The sequence below is a fragment of the Panthera uncia genome, chromosome A2 (genome assembly GCF_023721935.1).
Source record: "Panthera uncia isolate 11264 chromosome A2, Puncia_PCG_1.0, whole genome shotgun sequence".
NCBI lineage: Eukaryota > Metazoa > Chordata > Mammalia > Carnivora > Felidae > Panthera > Panthera uncia.
The window spans coordinates 68497010-68521565 of record NC_064816.1 but is presented as its reverse complement, the minus strand read 5'-3'; the positions used below and the strand labels follow the sequence as shown (position 1 = coordinate 68521565).

Here is a 24556-nt window from a genome sequence, read left to right as displayed (position 1 = left end):
CAGTTTCTCACCTCCTTGGCATGGAACGCATTAATGTTTGTTTCTGACTGGCAAGACGAAAACGTTAACTAGTTCCATAAAAGTAACTAAAAGGACTTTTTAAGTCCTAAAATCTTAAATTTCCAAGGTAATAAGGCATTTAAATATACTTACTGGTGACCTACCTAATACACCATTACCCATATATAATTAAACTGCTTTGGGAACAGTGTAAATGGTTTTACTCCCAAATACTATCCCAACTTATGTGCAGAATTCCAAAATATGTATCCCAAGTTATATAAGGAATTCTACATCTTTGCGGTACACTTAAAGGGGAAGGCTGCTTATAAAATGTAGCCATGGTTCCAATAAACTTAAAAATAGATCCAGAAGAAAAATCCACCGTTTTCTCTGTCATTCGTTTTTGTAATTTTGCAGATCAGGAGCTGGCTGCCCTAATGGTAGACGCTAACGAATTTGCAATGATAAGGAAATATAAGGAATTATAAGGCAGAATTCCCCAGAACTCCTGTTCCTAATCAATCACCAGAGATCAGTGACATCATTAGAGCCTTTGATCATGGCTCCTCTTTCAAGCTCAGATGGGACTGGATTGATCCTCGCTGGCACCGAGGAAGGAGAAACACCTAGGAATACAGTTCACCGTGAAACATGAGCAGACATCAGCATCTCTTCCCCTCCTTGGGGAGGAACAGAGAGCACATTCCAGGGCAGCCCCACACCAAACAATAGAGCCACCTCGTTAAATCCAAACCTAATTCCCATCTTACTAGGATTCCCAAAGCGCTTTAAGAGCGGAACAGACAATAAGCGACTTTTCTTTCAGTTTGGTCTTCCTTATCCACTGTATGTACCCAGGACAAGCCCCAAATCCCTTCACCATGGGGAGGGAAGAGGTTCTGTGGATTTTGTTTCTCCCATTCTGCCCATTCCTAAACGCTTAATTCAGAACTTCCCTCTCTCCCACTCCCGCCCGCCCCTCCCCTCCACCGACTTCTGAATTTCACTTCATGAATCTTTACTAAAAACGCTGGCTAACTCCTCATTGGCCAAAAGGAAGGTCCTGGAATACCATGTTGGCCTCGATAATTTCAAAATTACTTGGACTGCAATCACTCAGAATGTCCTGATCTGAAATGGTCCCTTTGGGAATGAAAGTTTTAAGTGACCTTTACTACTTTAGCTCCCTTGTTTGTTTTCCACACACACACACACACACACACACACACACACCCCGCTTCTTATTTGTAATATGAATCTAATTGAGCTTCGTGAACATGGTGGAACGTAGTTTATTATCTCCCTCATCAGTTGATCAATGATTTCATTAATAAGACAGATAACAAAACTGTCATATCATCGACACTGTTATGAAAGATGATCCTGGCTTCCCGCTCCATTTTCCAAGGTCCGGGGTTCTCTGTGGCAGCTCTGAGTCCATTCAATATTTTCCACAGACAGAGAAAAGTGAAAATCCATTTTGAAACCAATTTCAATTAGGATCCAGAAGCTGTTATCACAGGTGTCCCGGAATGGGCCTGTGAGTGGAAATGTCGCCTATCCATTCTGAAATGAAACCTTATCAGGGGCTACAAAGATGGCTGGGGACAGCCTATCTGTAAATTACTTTCCGTCCTGTGTTAACTCAACCTTAGTCCTGTCATATGGAATTCTTTCCATCCACTGGTAATAATCTAATGACTAACTAGACACAGCGCCCAAATGGCTTGCAGCCGGACAGGGCTGTCCCCTTAAACTGGGGTGCAAACGTGAACACACTCGGGCGGCAGGCAAGCCGAGGGTCGGGCATGCTTGAAATGATAGAACTAAAAGTTTATTATGGGAAATAAAAGAAGCCCGTCTCCACCCACTGCATTCCTGGTGATTTTTCAATTGCAAACTTCATTAATGCAGCACCCAAGTCGCGAGGCTTTTCTCTCACATCTTCCAGGCTCCTTTTAGCAAATTATCCCATGACGGCGGATTTATTCAGTCAAAGACCTCGGACTTTGAGAGGCAACAAAAGAATCAAGAGACTTTCTGGTCCACCTGCCTGGCGAATGATGAGCCAGGGAAAAGTCTCCCCCAGAGAAACCAATCAAACCATTGTGTGGCACAGCCAGACCTTTTCAACTGTCAAGCCAGAGAGCAGGGGGAAAGATGAAAGGGACACGGGATGAAGCTACCATTTACGGAACCATGTGGGAATGGTCTCCTAAGATTTAATAATTGGGATGGAACTCAACTTTCTACAACCAAAAGGGAAAAAGAGAGAGAGAGAGTGAGAGAGAGCCAGCTCAAGAAGAGGAAAGAGTCAAAGAAAGGGGGGGGGGGGGGGGGGGGGGGCGAAGAGTGAAAAAGGAAAAAAAAAATAGCAGTCTAAGTCAGAGTGGGGATAACTTTTATATAAAAATTTCCTCTACCCAAGACGAAGTCCGATCTATAAAAGTAGAGGGGAAAGAGAGTGAGGTTACAAAAAAAAAAAAAAAAAAAGCAAAAGGAGGAAGAAAGAAAACAGATTGAACAAAGGCTTTGATATTTTTTTTTTCTCTAGGTTGGAGCTGCATTAAATGTTGTAACGTTCTCGTGCAATTAATTCATGGAGGCAAAACAGCAGAAAAAGCCCTCATTACTATGAGTGCCTTGTAGTTTTAAGTAAAATGACATTTTAAATTGGCCTAAAAGGAAACAATACATTGACTGGACGCTCAAAAAAAAAAAAAAAAAAAAAAAAGAAGAAGAAAAGTTAGAAAGAAAAGAAAACAGACTGGCAGAGACACTAGGTCATATACTTTTGGGGAAATTTTAAAAAAATTTTTACTTCTACTACCAATTCAAAATGATGTATTCAAAAAAAAAAAAAAGGAAAAACCTAACAGTAAGTAATGTTAACAGGGCCTAAAAAAAATCATGGACTTTTAAAAAATACAAAATAAATAAAACATCCAGCAGCTACTGCTGCTCTAGAACTTTGTTATTACTGTTGACTCTGATGGTATGTATTGCTGAGCCAAGTTTAAAAAAACAAGTGTGTGTCAAAATTTTGGGGGGTGCTGGAACCGTTCTGTGTCTTGATTGTGGTGGTGGTTACGTGACTTTAGAGATCTGTCAACACTCCTAGAACTGCACAACAAAAAAGAGTGAATTATGCAGCATGTAAGTTTTTTAAAATAAACATGAATTGCAGCAGATATATTTGGAAAGATTTCCATGTAAACAAGATAACACGGAGATTTTTGCTTTTACCGTCACCCCGCCTCCTTCTCCAGCTGGGACCCTTGCGGATCCAGCGCTCGGGATGGCAATCCTCTGGCATCGCACCTTGCGAGCTGCCTGGAAGCACCAGCCCTTCACCCACCTGGGCCAAAGAGGTGCGAGGGGGAAGGCCACCAAGCTACCTCCCCATTGGGAGACCGCCCACCCACAAGCGCCATTTTGTTTGGCCCCGAGCTGTTACTGCTGAGGTTACTGTTTCTGATTCTGACCAGTTTCCTTCTGGCAATGTGAAATAACCACATCGCTTGATCACAAGTAATCAAAGCAGCCCAGAAACTTTCCGCCGGCAGAACACATCACGCTGTGGCTTTTCACTCCCAACTTTGGAAAGCTGTGGCAAGATGGGCTTGATACTCACTCCTGATTTATCTGAGGGCTCAATAACTGTCCTTTTAGAGGAGAAATCCAATAACTATATACGTGAGAAAAAGGAGCCTTGTCCTCAGGGAAGCCCATTGGCACAGGAATTACTGATTTCATCCCATAATCTGAATGAATATTTATGAATGAGAAGTAGACCCTGAAAGCATTTGATTAGTTAAATCCAAACTTGTACCAGTTTCAGGACCAGTGATTCGAGGTAGCTTGCTGATCCCGGCTCCCGTCATCTGCTCACTTGCTGTTAAGCTAGGTCCTGAGGACCACATTTCCAGGGTTTTCTGTAAACCAGTAACCTCTGATTCTCTCAATCAGATTAAAGCTTATCCACCCCTAGAGTATTTCCAAACGATGCTGTGCTGAAAGAGCAAGATGAAATGTGTCCGTGAATGAAATCCTGCCAACTTATACTATTACTAACAACAGCTGACATTTTGGGTACTCACTGTGCCAGCTGCAGAGATGCTAAGTAATTAGCCTAAAATCACACAGCAACAAAGTGGCAGAGCTGGGATTCAAACCTCAGCACTCATACCTGTGCTCCATAGGCACCTTACAGGCCGCTTGAGTACCTGCTGAGGCTCTCAAGCACAAAACACTGAAGCGCGGTGGGGTGTCGGGGGGGGGGGGGGGGGGGGGTAAACCAGGTGCCCCTTTCAAAAAGTTTTAACTAAATGGTAAAAATTAAGAATTACGGAGGGGGGAGGGGGGAATAAGTGGAGCACAGGATTTTTAGGGCAGGGAAACTATTATGTATGATATTGTAACGGTGTCTACGCATCATTATACATGTGTCCAAACCCACAGAAAGTATGACACAAGGTGTGGGCCCTAATGAAAACTACACACTTCAGTTAATAATAGTGTACCAGTATTGGTTCATAGGGGAATCTAGGGAGGAAGGGAGTATACAGGAACTCTCTGTATTTTCTGCTCAATTTTGCTGTAAATCTAAAACTTCTCTAAAATACAGGCTATTAATGAACGTAACAATAATAAATAAAATACCAAACAATCAAGCATTAGTAGGTAATTCCCCAAAAGGACACAAGACTGCATAGAGAGAAAGAGACTGAAGACACGGTCACATCTGAGAAGAACTTACACTCCTTCTGTGGAAGAATAACACGCAAACGAAGGCAAAGAGCCCTTCAATTTACCTAAAATATGGGTTACAGAGCCGACAGTACGGTAGCAGCATGTCAGACGAGAAAGACTGCAGTCAGACTCTGGAAGATACCTAAGTGTCAATCAAAGGATTTTGAACTGTATCCTCTACGTAGCTGGGAATCACTGAAGGTTCTAGAGGAGGGGCGTGCCGTAAGCAGAACCGTAAAAAGATTAATTTGGCAAGAGCAAGTTCCATAAATGACAACAGCAGAGGGAAAAAGGCATGGTGAGTGGATAGAAGGTTGCTTTAACTGTCTAGGCATGAGGTAGTAGGTTTTAAATAGCACAGTGCAGTAGGGTGGCCTGAAGGGACCCAGGAGTGAATAATTACAGAGGAAAATCTACCAGGACTTCAAAACTGGTAGGATGTGGGAAGCATGAGAGACGGAGGGGTCAGAGGTGATGGTGCGGTTTCAAGCCTGGGTGACTGCAGGAAAGATGATACACTTGGCCAAAATAAGAATCAGAGGTTGCCAGGTTCAGGGGCACGAGTTTGGAGCTCAAGAGAGCCCGGGCTCTTATGAGAATCAGATTATCCATCATTAGTCACTTGATTCAAAAAGGTGAAATCTCCTTTTAAGAAACATTTAAAATCTAACTCTAATACAACCAAACCACCTCATAAATGAGAAACACTTTACCCCAGAAAAAGAATCAAGAAAAGGGATGCGCATATGCTCTTTCTTATTCTAAGCCACATAATGTTAGTTTTCAAGGTTAAAAAAAACAAAACAAAACAAATTTTCTCAAAGTTCTCTTCCCTATTTTCTGGCTCCCAGAAGAATGCATTCAGAAGAATGCTACAAAACAAAAACTTTGGTTTCGTTATCCATCCTTCCTTAAGATAAGCAAACTTGGTTACAGTCAGGATTTGTGAAACATCTTGAACTATTTTTCAGAGTCCAGCAAATTCAAAATTACTTTTACCAAACATTTTTCCCTTAATTTCAAAACCTATGTGTATTCTCAAGAAAACACAATCCTTTTGTTTTGGATTCATAGCGTTTACTCATCTACACACTCTGTCCAATAACTACGGCTGACATCTGCTAAGCTCTTACTCCGTTCGGTGCGTATAGAACGGTATGGCATTGCCTCACTTAATCCCCTAAAGATCCTGTGAAGTGGGTCTAATTACTTTCTTGCTAAACAGATGAGGAAACTGAGACTTTGAGGCGTTCATTTGCCCAAACCCACACATCTAGTCTAGTCCTGTTGCCAGAATTCAATCCAAGCTTTCACATTCCCAAACTTGTGGGTTCTCCTAACCAACATCCTATAATTTGAAATCCATTATTTCCGACAGCCCTTCCCATCCATCTGTCATGTGCCAGAAAACAAAATGTGGCCAAGGGGGGGGAAAAAAAAGGGTTGAACATCTAAAGGGGCAAAAAACCTAAAACTCACAACCTGCTGTTTATATAGCACAAACTGCCCACCATTTCTAAGCAGAATTAAGCACGTCGTCTCTTACCATAAAAAATAGTCAAGGAGACGAGAACTCATGGTAGAGAACAGCCAATGAATTCCAAATTCCCAACAAAACGCTGAGCCAGGAGACCAATTGATATCACGATTAACACTGATAGGTGTTACTGAACAGTTTGAAAGAAAATCCCAAGGCCAGGAAGTGACCAAAGGTTAAAGTAAAAAAAAAAAAAAAAAAGTATCTCCTTACATACTTGTAGACCACAACTCTATCCCCTTACAAACCTGGAAGATTTTTTTTTAAGCTGAGGGGAAACAAGCTCTTCCTTTTGAAAGAAACGAAGAGAACAGGGAACTTCCTCTCCATTGTTAATCTATCAACTTTGGTTTCATATTGCATCACCATTAACATTATAATTTCTGCTTTCTATCACTTTAAGGTATGTTCCCAATAACCATCAGAGTCAATAAAAGATCTCTGAGACCTTGGCCTACATACGTTCATTATTAGTGCCCTTCTTTTTTTAAAGCAGAGTAGTAGGTTAATAAGAAATATCAGATTGCTCCTTTAAAAAAATCATAGGCCAAAAATGACATAAAACATTTCAAAATGAAAAGTCAGTATTGGCAAGTCATGGAAGGAAATGCTTTGGAGTAAGGATAATGTTTAAAACATTGGACTATCTGGATTAAAAAGCATTTACCATTTACAAAACACAACAGGTAGCTTTGAAAGTAATGAATCCCTACCAGCAACAGATTATTAAGGCACTTTGCTTGTGGTGCTAGCATATTAACACACTTGGAGGTTTTTAAGTAAACAGTGGCACCTAATAGCTGCGTGTTCACTGTACATGTGAAATATATTAGATGCCAAAAATAATCCTTAAGTCACAATTGCACGTAACAGAAATCCGGAAAACTAAGTCTTTTCTTCTGTCATTTATGTTTAACGAAGAACACCGAAGCTTAAAATCAAACTATGGCACACGAAACACACATTGTGGTGGGTAAGAACACGGAATGCTTTCTGTGTCGATATCGGTTCTTACATGTTACAAAAATCAAATATGGCCTGTCTTTTTCCCATAGAAGATTCAGAACGCAGTTTCTTACTTGTGCCGTTTTAAATTTCAGTGTTAAGAGGCAAATGCCTGTTTAGAAGGCTGTTCATTTTCGAACCCTACATTTTAGCTGTGTGAATGTGTGTGTTTAAACAAAAGTCTGTTTCAATGTTATTCTAGGAGTAGATACTCAGCTGAGGAAACTAAGAAAACAGATCTGTAAGGACATGCAGTGGAATGTGCGTGGTTTGGCCGGGAAGCTCACAATCAGGAACAAATTGTAGCACATAATGGCTGGAAAAGTTAATTAAGTCAACCTAACACAGCACCAGTAACAAAACTTCTTGTTTGCTTGTTTTATTTTTATTTTAACCGTTGCAATTGTGGATGGGAGAAAAAAAAAGGCATGGAATACATGCATTTTGGTTCTTGTTGCTAAACTCACCTTTAACTGCTCATTGACAAATCCCTGAATGTCAGACCTTTGTAAAGAAAGCCCCTCGACACGGTAGCAATCACTACTACCTCGAGGGGATCCAAATGATTTTCATTTTCTTTTTGTGAGATGTTTGTAAAGAGAAAAGAGAAAAAAGGAAACAGAAGAGGCGAAAGGAAAAATGACCATGGCAATGACAGCTACCTGCCAGCACCCCCACACGCTCTACAACCCACACCAAACTCAGACCAAGCCTCCCAGACTAGCTATACGAACACAGCGACGTGCGGAGGAAAAGCATGAGACCAGGTAAGAGTGTGCAGAACAGAGAAGAGGCTGGGTCATTCCAGCCCCTGGCACACGATCCTAGGGCTGTAAAGAGGCTCCAAGCTCGTTAGGTAAAACCTGCAGAGAACTCTGGGGGAAAGATCTTACAATTATTAGCACCGCTTACATAAAGCAATCACGAAGAAAAAGGTCTGTTCCTGTCTTTAAATCTGTTTGCAGGGTTTCCTGGAATCTTCCAGAATTGCAATCCATGCATAAAAACACCACTTCCATTTTTCTTTTACTTGGTTGGGTCTTTATATTCTCCCAAAATAAAAAGTTAATAAATCCCTTAAAAGAAACAGGAACACTGGAAAAATAGTCAGAGCTCCAGGATTACCAGGACAGCTCTCCTTCAGGCAGGCATGTGCCTTGCAAACCCAACTAATGAGCATTTGCCCCCAACAGGACGGGTTTTACACCCATTTAGGAAGCCATGTGTACTTCAAGGGCACAGGCCGATCAGGGCGGGAAGCCAGGGGATTTGGGCTCAGGATCCGTGATTACTGCAGACGACAGGACCAACTTCATGAATCCTGACTGCTCCTTCTCTAATGTTCTTGAGTAGCTTCTTGGCTGCCACTTAGCTCTGCTCCCAGTCACCCCAAATGGTTACATGAGAGGAACTCAGGGTCCGAGTGGCCCAAGACAGACACAGCACCACCAAAACCCTCCCGAGCATGCGTGGGAGAGGCAAAGGCAGTGGCACCTTTGCGAGGACAGACAGACCACTAGTGGGATCCCGCTGTAATCCACAAATGACAGTGGCTCACAGAGGGTCCACACAGCACAGCTCATCTATCAGTTCACACACGCTCTCATCCGTTCTTACACACCCACATGCGCACTCCTCTACACTCATGCTCACGCACACCCACAAGCTTCGACGCACCCTCACGCGCACTCACGGACACACAAGCCTAAAGATAACCAAAAGTGGATGTTTTGTGAACCATAATACCCAGAAAGTGCTTATTCCTACATAATTACCATTCTGTTGAAATTACCAAACAATCTACCCGGCATAGACTAATTCTATTTTTGAAATAATAAACTTGTCTAATTTTTCCGAATTCCAGAAAAAAAAAAAATGATGTTTTTTAGGAGAAAGTACGTCTTCTATAACCTCACTGGAAGAATAACACAAATATTCAGCTCAATTAAAATAAGCTCCCCGTTCCTGGGGCTCCTGGGTGGCTCAGTCAGTTGAGTGTCAGGCTCTCAATTTCAGCTCAGGTCATGACCTCACGGCTCCTGAGATAGAGCCCTAAGCCAGGCTCCGTGCTGACAGCATGAAGCCTGCTTGGGATTCTCTCCCCACCTCGCTCTCTGCCCCTCCCCCACTCAGGCTCTCTTTCTCAAAATAAATAAACTTTAAAAAATTAAATACCACAAATAAAGGGAGAAATACGGATAAATTCCCACATGTACATAAAGTAAATTCATTATTTTAGACATAAATATATCTCCCTACGGATCAATTCAAAATTGGACTCATTCGCAGCAGATTTAGTGCCAGCCCCTCCAGTGGCCCAGACAAGCCAGCAGTGCACACTGGTGACATCCGGGAAGAAGAACGCAGGAGCGGCACGCACTCGCCATGCACAGGGATGGGCACAGGGACCAGGGACCAGGCTCCTCAGTGTCAGCTCAGGCAGTGCCAGTCAGGAAAGGCAGGTGCAGCTTTGTTTCCTGGATGTCTGCCTTCAGAGTCAAAGGATCTGAGCTGCAAGTTACCTTCCAAAGTAGATTCGGACTCCCCAATTGTATATAAAAAAATTTAAATCAAGCCAGTAAACTCTTTCTCGGAATAAATAAAATAAAAGCCCATAGGGAAGGAAGTAGCACATTGGCTCACGGAAATCAGCGTGTCCAGATTTGCGGTGCCCAAAAACCGGGAGAAAAGTCTGGCTCATTCTTCCTAAGAGCACATGGAAAAGTGGAGAACAATGAGAGAGGGGGACCAGGGAGGCTATGAAATCTGCAAAAAGCAAAGGTACCAACTGACCTACGAGAGTAGAAAAGGGGGGCAAAGGAAGCGGTCACCATGAACCTGTTCAGCCTGCTTTTTTCCAGAGGGGGCTCTGGAATTTGTTTGCAATGCTCCATGCTTGAACTGAAATGCCTCTCAACACTGCTTAAAATATTAAAAAATACAACATACGGAAACAACAGCTATGTGTTATCTGCGAACACAATTAAGTCCATTTTTATAAGCAAAACCTGCATCTCGGATAGCAGTGTTACCTCGAGGTCCAACCATTAACAGCTTTTAAAATTCTTTCGAATGAACTCCAGAGTTGGGGGGGGGCGGGGGGGGGAAGATCCCTAAATCTTGACAAGGCAACTTTTGAGTCTTTTGTAATAACTAATAACTAATTATTCCGACTAGTGGAGACTTTGCCGTGTGAAATGCAAAGTATTTTGAACTCCTGCCAGACTAATCAAGATGATTTCCAAAATGCCACAACAGGAACTTCCTATAATAAATAACCTATCACATTTACATCTCAAATTAGAAAATTTGGAAGAAAACATGTAGCTGCGGTGCCAAAATAGAGACTGCTAAAGCCTGCCCGTCCCACGCCCCCCAGCCTCCACCCCCATTTGCTTTCTTTAGCTTCTCAAGGAATAGACCCCGGTCCAGGTGCAAATGCTCAATGCACCAGGAATGCAGAGAACACAAAAATGACTGTAGGCTTGGCTGCCGGTGATCCCCGTGGCCGCTCACCATTGGAAGTGGTGCTGGAGGCCACGGCTTTCTCGCTGACATCTGTTCTCGTGGAGCATTTCACTATGGAATTCTCCACTTTCTTCTTCTCAGGGGTGGTGGAACTGCGGGACTGGGCCTCCATGATGCTTTCTCATTACTTCAGCTCTCTGCTACCAGGAACGCCTAAAAGGAAACAGTGCCATCAGCTTCCAGGAAGAGTGGGGGGAGGGGGGCGGGGAAAAAAAATCTCACTGAGAAGCCCGCTTCACCTGCCGAGCTTTAGCAGGGTCCAAAATCTGGAAGACCGTGGCCCACAAGTTTTCTTGCAAAAATACCTCCAAGTGGGAATAACGAGCCAGTCAAATTCTGTCTACACACACCAAAGGAGATGGCAGGGGAAATACCCATAATGTGAGACTTTCCCCAAATTCCTACAGGGGCATCTGTTATCAAGTGATGTCAAGATTCCGATTTTCAACTGTGTTTAGAGTGTGAAACCCAAGGGTAAGCCACATCTACAAATGCCACTTCGGGTGGTCAGATTTGTAGGCAGGGGCACTGTGACAGCCCTCCAAAAAAGGGAAAGGTTTGTAAGTATCAGTTAGATGTTTTAAAGAGCATGACCGTTTCTCAAAATCCAAGCCCTTCTCAGAGTTTGGAAGCAGAGGGTAATCTGAGCCAGGAAGCCAGTGATGTTTGCTCCCCTCTCTAAAATGATCTGAATTGCAATACGCCCTTGGATTGAATTAATCCTAATTCAATCAGGTAAACCAGACTCTTTAAGCTTTCTTAAAACATGAGAACGTTTCAATCCATTTGTGCTACATTTTTAAAACCAACAAAGGCGTCAGAACATGCTCTGGATCCCACAGGAAAAGTCAAAAGATTGCGGACAGCAAAGCCTGGGACTGCTTAAGAAATACTAAAACCCCACTAAAGGCAAGCACAGTGGGTCCTCTTTCACTGGCTTCATTCGTGTGGTAATTGTCCTAACTCATCATTCATCAATTTTCACTCTCTTAGGTTCTTGTTCTTGTTTTGTTTTTTTTTGTTTGTTTGTTTTTTGTTTTGTTTTTTTGCAGTCGTGAGCTGCACCTACAAAGAAGACACGAGAAAATGAAAGGTACCCTCTCCCACATGTTTTCTTCAAGCCATCTAGATTGCGAACACTCATGGTGGCCCCTTCTTTGGTCAAGTCTGCTGATTTTCCACATTCAGCTGACACCACCGTGTTCCATCAAAACAACGATCAGCAAAATAAAATAAACAATTGCTTAGCCCACTGAAAGAGTGAAAACACCAGATGAAATCTTTTTAGTCATCCTCAACTACGATTTGCGAGGGAAATGTGAATTCTTTCTTTATTGTACCAGAGAGTCCCCTAGATCTGGAATTCAAGTAACTAGAAAAGCTTCCGATCCCGAGGCTGCCTCGCACTGGAGCACCAGCTCTTCTGCTAACTTCTACTGTCATTCACTGCAAAACACACAAGTTTTTTAAGAACAGCTGTTCTAGAATAAGAAAGAAAAAAGGCAGCCTGGAGTTAAATTTACATATCAACTGTGAGATCCCCTGCAAATTCGGTAACATGCCTCAAAGAGCACTCGGTAGCAAAGTACAACAGTAAAGGAGCCTCCGGACTGCCCTGCTGCTGGGCAACACCCTCAGGAGCAGCTACCTGAATGGTGCCCCCTGGAGTTTTCCAGTGGTTGGGTTTTCTCATCTGTCACATGACACAATCACACCTTGGGACCTGGGGCTTAACCTTGGGGGAAGGTGGGTATAGACCTCTTTAAGAGTATGTGAAAGGTTATGGATCTTGAGACCAGAAAAATACTCTGAAACACACACCAAAAAGGGTACGTTTGATTTCCAAGGGATCACAGGCCCTCCAAGCTCTCCCATGAATCCAGATAGAGAACCCTTGGAGGAGAGACTCTCAACAGTCTCTTTTTGCTCTAACGATCTCAGAGCCATTCTAATGTTTTGGACTGCTCCCCCTAATTGATTTAAATATTATCTTTAAAATATGCCATGAGAACACTTCATCCAAGCCCGAGCGCTGATTCCCAGGGTAGTAAAAGAGCCACCTGGACCAGCCTTGCTACAGGGCTTGCAAAACATTTGGATTCCCAGGTCCAATCCCTGAGGGCTCTTGCAGGTGGCACCTGGAATCTTTATTTTAGCCAGGACTGGTGATCATCAGGCTCACTGAAGCTTGCAGACAACCATCCCACACCTTTGTGTTCACTGTATGGACCCCATGCAACAGGTACCCATTTTAGTTTTTGCTGATTCGATGACATAAGGAGTGAATGGTACCCCAGAGTACTGAACGTCAACAGCCCGCCATCAATAATGAACTCATCTTCCAGAATCTTTTGCGGAACGGCCTCATGGCCGTCTTCTCCTCTAGATCCTAACTAAGCTCTGTGAAGACAAGCACCACGGTCATCTTCCTGGTACCTCCATACCCATAAGAATGTTTACGGAGTAAATAAGTGATCCAGAGATGACCCAGTGGCCTGGAGAATTCTGCAATGTCTTGACTCTTAATCACCACTGATTTCGCTACGTATGTTGTCTTTTATACCCAGTGTTTCTTTGAAAACTGACAAATTCTATAAAAACTAAAAACTTTAACAGGAATATTTAATTAATCAAAACAGTCCGTTTGCAACCATTTTGGGATGAACAGGCATTTACTATAATTGTTTCCCTCAAAACCCACATACAGTTTTATTGGTCGCATTTGGATGGGGTTTGCTAAGTTAAAAATGCACATGGAAACAAGCCAATGGACGAAAGAAAGAAAGAAAGAAGGAAAGAAAGAAGGAAAGAAAGAAAGAAAGAAAGAAAGAAAGAAAGAAAGAAAGAAAGAAAAAGGAAACACATGAAGAGATGGGATTCCTTCCTGGCTAAGAAGGAAGTCTCTCCCTAAGTAGAGGGAGCTAATTAACATTGGTGAGGTGACAAGTCGCCAAAGTTCCTTGACAAACTTGGGTTTTGTGGAGTTGTTGGTTTTTCCCCCAAGCAAAGGACTTCGTTTTAACAAAGCAATAAACCCTCCAAATACTCATCACCAGAGAGAGAGGCTCACGTGAGAAGAGGTAAAGCCCCAGGCACTGACGGAAAATGCACTAATTAATGGTCTTAGAGAATACTAATTCCTATCCCCTCCCCCTGTTCGAAATGGATTTCTAAAAAATGGGCCTTTGGTCACTCAAGAATCTACCCCTTTCTTCTATTTTGACAACTTATTTTTGGATCTCATTAGTTAGTAACTAATTATTTAAAAGTGTGGTTTATGCTTGGAACAGGGCTATAAAAATGGCAACTTGCCAAGGCAGACATCTGCTTCCTGTATATCCCTATAAATTATATCAGCTTATTTTACTGATAAAAACACAACTTTGTCCCTGTCAGTTGCAAAGGAGAAAGTTTTAACATTCTAGGCTCTCACACCTCATAGCAGAGAAGGGTCTGCTTCTGGCTGTGGTGGCAGTTTTTTCAGAGACACGTTAAGCCGTTTGGAACTCAGTCCTGATTTGATGTACAAAAAGCATGAGGTACAGAAGTGACTAGTATAAGCCAATCAATCAATCAATCAGTCAATCCTGGTGGAATCTTAAAAGTCACGCAACTGAAGCAGTGGCCCCATAGTACTATTTTTACAACCTGGAATTTCTGAGATAATAAAGTGTAAGTTATTTAAAACATAAGTTGCGAGGAACACTTTTCGGTTCGGCCTCACTTCGAAGATTCTTCTCTGAGGAAAACATGCCACTGGTTTTTAGATGTGAATGAAAGGTGACTCTTCCCCACCCTGACAGTGTTCCCTCCTTGCCACACTCCACCCTGTTGTTCAGGCCCTTTCCACCACTGCAGCACTGCATGCAAGATTTGCTGGCATGCCCCTTGACTGTTTAGGCTTATGGGGAAAAAAATCGATTTGTAACTGATGTTGGAGCAGTTTGGGGGGGGGGGGGGAGGTGGGAATGCAACCCAGGAAAACTCTTGATAGTGTGGACCTGCTCAAGCTTGAGGCTGCATAGGTAAATGGAGGGATAAAAATTCCTTCCTGAGAGCAAACAGTCCTGGCTTTTCCCATTCAACTGTCCTTGAACCTTTTGTAATTTTCCCGGAGGCCTAAACCCAGGGCACGATTAATTCCAGAACCCTATTCTCAACCTAATCCCTTGCCTACTAGAAACCTGCCTGCAGGTGGGTCTTTCCTCTCTGAATTGTAAGTCCGAACTTGCATCAACCGCCTCCAGAAGCAAGCATCCAAAGCTTGCCAGAGCCACTGACCAGCTGTCGGTGGAGTTAGCGCATGGCTCCCGGCCAAAGTTGGCTAGACTGCAACGGACCAAATTCTGACCATTCTTGTGGGGACCTACGTTTGAAACTGCACTTTCACACAGATGGCCTCGAGTGGCCCGCTCTTTAGAGCTGCAATGGAAAACCACCACCACCACCACCACCACCACCACGACCACCACCCAGGAACTTTCATCACTGCAGAGGAGTCCCCACCATTCAGTATTATAACAACCGTCCAGGCCGCGGGCCCTGGTGATTTCGGGAGAGCTCCCGCGCTCGGCCTCCGCTTCCTCGCCGGCCTCCCTTCGTGCAGTCCCGCCGACGGTGTTGGGCTCCCGGTCCTCGAGCCCGTCCCGCTCCCCCGCGCCCCTCCCCGGGCGGGCCTGCGGCTCTCGGAGGCGCGCGGTGCTCCGGGCTAGGGTCGGTCCGGCGGAGGGCTCGGCGCCGCGCCCGCCCTCCTTTCCCCCGGCGGCCGGCAGGCCCCGCCTGCGGCCCCGCGGCCCCGCGGCCCCTCGGCCCCCCGCGTCCAGGTCTGGCTCCCGGCAGCCGCCGGGATGGCGGGGGCGCGGGCAGCCCCCGCTCCGAGTCGCATTCCTGAGGCGGGCTTCCTGCAAGTCGCAAGCGGCGGGGCCCAACGCCCCGAGCCCGCCGGGCCTGGGCAGGGAAAGGAGCGCCCCAGATCACTCCCATCGCGCCGGCCACCCTGCTCCCCGGGAATCTTGCCGGGCATTGGAGCACTCTGCAGCTGGCCGGGCAACCCTTCCCGCGGACCGTCGTCCGCGGCGGCCCTGCTTTCGTTCACACGGCCGTTTCACCAGCTGAAACCAGAGAGGTGCAACTTTGCAGGTACTGTCTGCAGTGCAACACCCTACACGTCTCGCCGTGATAAAACATCGGGGGAACTCTTGGGGTCTTCAGGAAACCAGGGGCTGTGAGCTTCACTCCCCAAACTTCTAACTCGCCGTCCATCAACCTGGCCCCCAAATGAGGTTTCTGCACCAGCTGTCCTAAGTAGATTCAGATGTTGTGAATGGTGAAGGCACAGACACATCTTGTCTCTCAGGGAGGGAGGCCCTCAGTGGAGTTCCAAAGTTCAACCTCAACCATGAGGCTTTACGTAGTAAATAGGATGAAAAATCACAATTCTGGCAACGTGCAGAAATCAGCCTTTCCCCTTGCACCTCTCTGCAGTGAAACCTGGGATCCACATGCAAGCAGGATTTCTTCATAACTTCAACAGTTAAAATTTCTTAAAGAAAGCACCAGTGCTAAAACCAACATTTAAAATGATGTTTGAACTGTATACAAGGACTTTCTAATCTAAGGTGAAATGAAACAGTAGTTATAAACTGATAACGCATCCTTTGTGAACAGCAGACTACTTAATTTATTTCCCTAATCCAGTTGGTTTATTTTTAAGTTGCCTGAACTTGGGCAATAATTCTCTTTCATTTTTTTTTTTTCCTTAATGCATTCAAAGATGTAAAAAACTAAGTTAAAAGCTTGCTGTGGTAACCTGATGCGTTTCTGATAGGTTAAAACAGCTCCTGCCAATGAGGGATCAGAGAGAAGGCATTCCAGTAGACAGCAGTGCTTTTAACAGCACCATGATTAGGCCTGAAGTGAGAAATTATTCTGTGCAGCCTAGGGAACTATTGCTCACGTGGAATAAGGCTTTCCTCCAGAGAAATTACATTTACTTACACCTGCCTGTATATTTATAAGCTGAATGATCTCCTTAATGTGCTCATGTTTTAAAAAGCCAGGAGGAACCAGCCTGAGTAAAGGTATCTGAGGAGTCCCCCCTGCATCACTGAGGAGTGACATTTCTCTCACACTTCACTAACTAGCACATTGACTCCTACTCCAAGATGCTACTCCTGAAGCATCTTTTAAGGAAATTTTCCTATTAAATAGTTTAAGGAAAACTTCCTATTAAATAATTATACCTTCCTACAGCATTAAAACTCAGTTTCTAATGAAAATGAATCCTTCAGGAAGAGGGGGAAAAAATCAAGAAGCACAAACTAATGCTGATTTTAACTTTAGATCTATTCTGGAAGTAAAAACTGGGTCTGAGTTTCAAGGAGCAACATTTAGGAAATGTAAAAGGTTTCAGTGGATTTCATATAACCATGCATTAAGAAAACCTCTCCCAGGTTTGTAATATGGGTGATGTTTCCTTGCGCTCCAACTGTCTTCCTGAACTTAAAATCAATTTCATATGCAGAACCAGTGACCCGCCAACCGTTCCCAAGATCTCAGGCTTTCTCTCCTCACCCTTCCCTGCCTGCACTGCTTTCCTTTTCTGCAAGAAAAGAAGCTCTACTTCCTAAGTTCTTAATGAAATCTTCATGAATGGTTAACTACAGCATTTTTAAATGTACAATTATTTTTACCTTTACGTACGATTTTACTTTTCCTTAATTAGAAAAACCTAAAGGGTTGGTTGCAAATAAGAAAGCCACGATCTGTTCCAAGTTGCCTCGAGTGGCCTCTGGTAGCCTAGAGGGTTCCCCAAATCTGCTGCCTATTGTTTTCGATCTTTCTTTACTACATTTGAGGATCCTGATCTCAACTAAGCAGCATTCATGACAGACATCCCAAAATGGAATTACTCTAAAAGGAATGGAATTACTCGAAGGGGAAATGACTGCCTGGCTATGGATTAAGTGAATTTGGCTTTAGTCAATTAATGACATCTAAACTTTGAAGAAATCCACATACTTAACTTCAACCATTGAAAAGCTTTTTTGACATGAAGTAATCACTGCTATTACGGTTAAAATCGCAAATGACAGTTTGTGCACCGGCCTGCCATCTGTATTTAAGACAAAAGATCAGCAGCTACTCTTTCTCTGCTGCCAGTAGCACTTTATGAGAAACATTTGAGGGGAGTATAAGGTCATTATTTAATACTTGTTACCATTTCGGAGTTTTGCAAAATGGTAAAGCATCATCCAGTTTACTCCGGTTAGGCTTTACAACTGCGCTTAGGCTTTGCAGGAAGCGCCCTGCATCAGCAGGTGCCACTCACAAATGAGTAATAATGTGGAGTAAGCCAGCACCCCCATTTTTCTGTGGGTTTGCCGAAGACAGTCCTCAGACAGAAAATGAGATCTAGAAGTCAGTTGTCAGTCTACGGATCAGCTGAGCTCATGAAAACTGTATTTCCCTTAAACCCACATATTATCACAAAAACATCCTGTCTGATCAAAGGTGTTCCTTGTCTCCCGACGCTGAGGTCTACAGGAATTACAAGTTTTCACACATTTTCAGAAGGAAAAAAAAAAAAAAAAAAAAACCCTGAATTTAAAAATTCTTCTTATAGAACTTACATAACTTTCGGTTCCTAAAATCATGTGTGTCTTTACATTCAAGCTTAAGGGGAGAGGATGAATGTCCTATAAATAGTAATTTACTTTTCAGCCATCACAAATACTAGACCAAGAATACCTGCTGGGTGTAAAAATCAGCTGGGGATATCCCAAAGGTACTTACTGTATTTTCTATGAGGTGTTGTTCATCATACTTTATCCTCACAATTTTTTAACTTGTGACTCTGGAATCTTAATTGTGATTTAAAAAGCAAATTTTCAAAAATTTAAGGATTTTTAATAACTCTTAGTAAAAACTGGTCCCTGCTCCACTCAGCCTGTAAACTTGGCTTGTTCACAGACAGAATTCTTCAGCTTATCGTTCACACCCGCCCCCCACGCCCCCAGTCATGTACAAAACTGCCAATTCAAACTATACCAAACTGCACACTCTCCCGGTGAAATGCTTGGGTATGGGATTTCATTTGAACACCCACAGTCCACACCGCAGGTGCTTTTCTGAAGAGCCATGACCTGGTCCACACTGCTGGCCACTCCATTCAGCTTTCCATTCATATGAGTTCATTAAGGCTTCATTCTTGGGAGGCTGGCTGAGGTTTCTCTACACACAGATAACTCTCTTGAGACTGAACTCTTCTTTTTAAAAATATCACAAAATGAAAACAATAATACAGTGTCACTGCCTCATGCCTTCATTACAGCAACTTGTGAGTTATCTTTCATCCAAATTGTGAGTTTTCGGTTCCTTGTTATAAAAAACAATACTTTATGGTGTAAAGCACCCTGGAATATTGTTAGGTATTTTATGCAATTTTCAAAAAAAGTCAGGGTGGCTAAAGCTAAAAACATGCAAATGAAAATAAGCACATAAGATACCACACTGCTTCCTGAGGTACTCCAACAGGCAGAGATTTCAAGAAAATTACATTTGTCTCCCATTACTTAATTTTGTGGCATAAAAATTATTCAAATATACAATCAAATGCTTATGTTTCAAACATACTCTTTTCTTTCACGCACGCGCGCGCGCACACACACACACACACACACACACAGTGTTGCCCCCCTCCCATCAAAAAAAAAAAAAAAAAAGTAAAGAAAAGCCCCAAAGCTGTTTCAGGCCAGCAATCAATCCAATTTACTGCAGGTACAATTTCTATGTACGGTGCATGCCACAACAAAACCACAGTATGATGCCAACAGGGCCCTTAAGAAAGTTCTCCCCTAAATCTCTGGAAAGGAGCTTTAAAAGAAAGCAAGGATTACAGTCAGCTAGAAGGTAGGGAGGGGACTTACCTCAAACCCAGCCAAGCGGAAATCAGAGCAGTAATTCTACAAGTCGACAGAGTACACTTTCAAAGCTATAATGGTGTGAAGAAGTGCCGGGCAGCATGGCCTGAAGGCAGCACTAATACACTGATGACTAATGGCTGGGCCAGGGCGGACAATGAATTTGGGGCTTGAAAACTAACAGAAACCATGCAGTACTTTGACAAATGGGCTTTCACAATTTCATTCATTGAATAACCTTTAAGCACAAAATTGGCCGAGTTCTCTTGGGAATTATATGACATGTTGTTGGACGATGATGTAAGTATTTTCTTTTCTAATTATGACTCTTCTGCAAAATGCAAAAGCACCGTATATGAGGACACGAGTGCAGATACTACAGATGCAGATGTGGAGCTCAACACAATATTGCCTTTCAGGAGGGGGCTGGAATGTTCCAATGCCACCTTATTAACTATGTAATGGCTTGTTCATTCAGTCTCTTTAGAGAGCCATAGATTTTTCTGGGACATTCTGTCGGGTTGAAATATACACACACTGAACAAAAAACACTTTCACATTTAAAAAAAAAAAAAAACCTACAAGTGGCCATGAGTAGCTAAGAAGTGTGGTGCTAAAATATAGTACATTTCGACTTACACGTGGAAAAAAGTCTAATTTTAAGGGGCCGGGCAAAGGCAGGGTGCCTTAAAACAATTGAGACACCACGTGAAGTTTGCACTTAGGAATGCATTTAACATCCCACGCCTTTCAGAGGGCTCCCTTCCCTCATCCCTGCCTCACTGGTCCTTCGATTTACAAATCCTAATTTTGGCAATTTTTAGAGAGAGAATGAAATATCTAAAGTGTCTCTAAATTAACAACACCACTTACTCCAGACAGCATTGCCTTTAGCAGCTCCTAAAAACTTAAGAAAAGGATCTTGAAACAGGAAGCTTAGTGAGCTCATAAAACTGTTGTTGGAGCCAGGAACACATAGCATATTTAATCTGCAAACTGTGGGAGTCTACAGTGATTTCAGCAAGATCTGAGGCATGCCCTCAAGGTTTGCTGGGATCTGGGATTAGGGGGTTGATAAGAACCTCTACTGCCCATGGACATGTTTTTCTTCTGCAGTTAAACACAAATGCATAGAGACGTCTGACTGCTGCTTGGCGTTACTGCTCAAGTTATATAAAAGCTTTGCAGCTCCTTTTGCTGTCAATATATCAAAGTTTAAAAAAAAATCATCAAAGTGTGAAATTTCATTTAAAGTCTTCGCCAGTCTACAGCTCTATTTCACAGGCCCATCACATAAAAGTAAAGATGAAAAATACACTGAAAGTACTCGGAAAAGTTTGCAGCGGTACCCCTGCCCTGCTGTTGTTTATTCTGTCTCCCTTTATTTGCTTTGAAACTCGAACAAATCAATTTTCATCTAGAAAAAAAATGACATGAAGTCAAGGGCAGCATCTTCTACCAGCCTTTAATGAAAGAACAACCTGAAGTCATTATTAGAGTTGGGATATTTTGCTAAACAAATTAAATTTATACACGTGCGTGCGCGCGCGCGCGCACACACACACACACACACACACACACACACACACACACAGGCACATTCCCCCTATAGTCACTTCAACGTTTTAATTGCTTCTCATGATATAAGTTGGCAGAAAATTTTTTGAATCTTCCAAAACAAGTCAGACCAACTATGGAATATGAATGCCAGCAAAACTAAAACCTCCTTCAAAGAACTCTTTAGCTGGGGATTTACAACAATTGCATAGAGAAGAAAAGTCTGACTTTTAAGATAATCTACTATAGTCTAAAAGCATTAACATTCCATTGCTAAGGTTTTCTTGAGGATTTCATGACTCAGTGATTCACTTTTCCTCCAAGACTGGTTTTCCTTAGTACATTACTGCCTCCATATAAGTAAGTGCATGGAACAATGATCATTAAATCGTTTCCTTTCATACACTCCCAAACCCAAGCCTCCAAAAAGGGGGGGAGGGGAGAATCTCAGTAAGGCAGGATACCTTCCACACAGAGAAGGACCTCGGAGAGGCGAAGCACGGGGTTAGTCTGAAACCCTTGCAGCGTGCAGGTAATTAAGAAAACTGGCCAAGAAACAAAGGAAGGTCCAACTTTTAGGCTTGGGCATCAGGTTGATAAATTAATGACTCTTTCATTAAATAAGTAATGAAAGAACTCAACAGAGCCATTTTTCATCAGTACTGAATTTTCTCATTTCTGTCTGTAGTCCTTTGCAAATTAGGCATACAATAAAAGTGTGTTTGGATCAGGGCTCGAGGAAGGAATACACACACGTCAAAGGTACTGGGAATTAGTCGGTCTCAGAGTTGGACCTACTTTTAGCGTATGAATAATAACACAATCTATACCTTGTGAAGTGCTTCTGCATGTGTGAAATTTCACTAGACACCTCTCACATTGGACTCATTCAGGCATCTTAAACCAAAGCTTCCCGAAGGCTGACTTTAAGAATTATATACCCTGAAAGGATCTCCCCTTAGGCAGGGAGTTTCTAATTAAATAGCTTTTAGTATAAAATAAACTCTCTTCTGTCTGTAAGTATGCTATTACAACTAATTTAAATGTTATTTCATGTTTGTTTTAGGTCAGACTATAGTCTAACTGGCCCAAGTGTTTGTGTATCACGTTATTAAGACCCAATATTTCCTAACATAAACAAATTCTTTAGATACTTCACACAGTTTACATTGTTAAGACCAATCGCCACGGTCTGCATCAAGCTCCTCAACTGAAATGCTGTTCTGCTTTAGAGAAATGAAGAGATTTTGAGGTGATTTCCCTACTTTAAAACACAGCATTTTCTTCCTTGAAAATAATCTTGACACATGTAATTAAGAAACTGTCAGACTATTATTAATTTTTAATTTAAAACCTAAATGAAATAATTACAGGAATCAATCAATAAGGCACCTATTCAAATTACAGAACAATTACATAAATACTCAAAATTAATACTTTAGGCCAATTCTTGAAGATCTCAGTCTGTAATATGCTAAGACATCAAACAAGGTAAAAAAAAGTGTAACGTGGAAACGATGAATAGTTCCTGCCTGAAACAGACTGAAATGAGGTCATTTCAGTTGGCCATGGCAGAGGCCCCCCACCAGCCATGCCCAACACACTCAAGCTGGAACTCTCTTTAAAAGTTCATTTATTTCCACCAGACACACATTTCAGGGATCTAAAGCATGGCCTCATCCAAATTTTGTACAAAATCACATTTGGAGGGAAATGCCTCGTTCTTGGGAATTTCCAGCAAAGTGCTCTGGAAAGACTAACCGCGGAGGAGAAGGGGGAGAAAACAAGGCTAGCAGAAGGTGTTTTTTAGAGTTAATAATACCAGTCCACCTAATGGCACTGCCCGGGTCTTTGCACAGCGGCCGGCCCTCCATACCTCTGACTAAAGGGCTCTTTTACTTGGAGACGCGGACAGTCCATCATTTCAAACTGAAATGGCAGCTGGAAAATGTGGAACAGCTGGCAAAGAGCTGGGAGAAAATGTTTTACATAAATATATGTACATATAAACTGGCAGAGGGCCACGACCACTGTACCCACGGCCAGAATCTATTCGGCACTGCACACCAGGGAGATGAGAAGTTGGAGGCAGCAGGAGTCGCGAGGAAGATGCCTCCTTAATCCTCCTTCTGCGCGGGGTCAGCCAGGGAAGCCTGGGTCCAGCCCCTCTAGGGACCGCATCTCCTGAAGGAGGTGCAATCAAGGACAGGAACACAAAGTTCAGGGAAGGATAAAAGGCCGGGGTGTGCAGTGGAGCTTTGGCATCTGGCAATCTGCTTAAAAAGTCGCTTCACAGACTCTCCAAGTTTGGGGTAAATATTTACTCCCTCTCCACTTCCTCCCGCCCATTTTCCCTCTGCAACTCAAGAAAGTAACTGTCCCCTGCAGAGCGATTCATACCCAACTCCGCTCTGCAAAAACGCGGCCTCTTAAAAGATCACTGCACGGGCCACGATTGCCCGTACCCCCGCACTCACTCCCTGCAGCTTCTAGCGCTTTTATTTCTTTTGTTTTCTTTCTTTTCTGGTTTTTTTATTTTTTATTTTTTTGCGCTGTCCCTGGAAAGGAAAAGAAATAAAAGAATCCCAAATCATACACAGATGGTACAACTTTCACTTTTCCTCTCCGACGACCGCGGCGCGCGCCTCCGCATCCACGCACACCGCACCCCCCCCCACCCTCCCGGGGGCGGCGCGGGCTGCGGACGGCCCCCGCAGCGGCGCTCCCCCGGCGGACCCACCTCGCCGCCCGCGCCCGCCGCCCCAGGGGGACGCCGTGGGGCGGGGAGAGGCTCCGGGAGGGGAGCGGGGACGCGGGCGCCACCAACTTCGTCCCCCTCCGGGATGGGGAAACTCTCCGGTCCGTCTCCGGCTGGCCGCGGGCTGAGACACTTGGCAAAGGAGCTCCAGGAAGGAGGGAGTGAACGAAAGCCTCGCTCCGACGCCGCACGGGTCGCTCTCCAAATCTGGGCGCCTTTTGACAGCCATTTTCATTTCCTCCCGCTCCCCCCGTGGGGGACCCCCTCTCGACCCGGAGGCGCGGGCGCGGCCGCAGGAGCCGGCTGCCGGGTGCCCCGGCCCGCGAAACAAAGAACTTCGGGCGGGACGTACCTGCGGCGGCGGCGGCTGTCAAGTCCCCGAACTTCCCATAGACCCGCGTCCGGGGCGCGGGCGGGCGGCTCCGGGGTCCGCGCGGCCGCGGGCGGCGCGGGCTACGGCAAGCGGCCGGGCCGGGCGCCGGGTGCCGGCGCAGG

General features: G+C 43.9%; 1 protein-coding gene across 2 annotated transcripts in view; it reads right to left on the bottom strand.

Annotated features, from left to right (window-relative positions):
* GLI3 (GLI family zinc finger 3) overlaps positions 1 to 24541 on the bottom strand; it is a 281034-nt gene extending 256493 nt beyond the window's left edge. For both annotated transcript variants that reach the window (XM_049641305.1, XM_049641306.1), the window contains exons 1-2: positions 24414 to 24541; positions 10814 to 10978 (exon numbers count right to left, since the gene is read on the bottom strand). In XM_049641305.1, the coding sequence (XP_049497262.1) occupies positions 10814 to 10937 (124 nt within the window). In that variant the 5' untranslated portion in view covers positions 10938 to 10978; positions 24414 to 24541. The remainder of the gene's footprint in view (positions 1 to 10813; positions 10979 to 24413) is intronic.
* Positions 24542 to 24556: the final 15 nt, after the last annotated feature.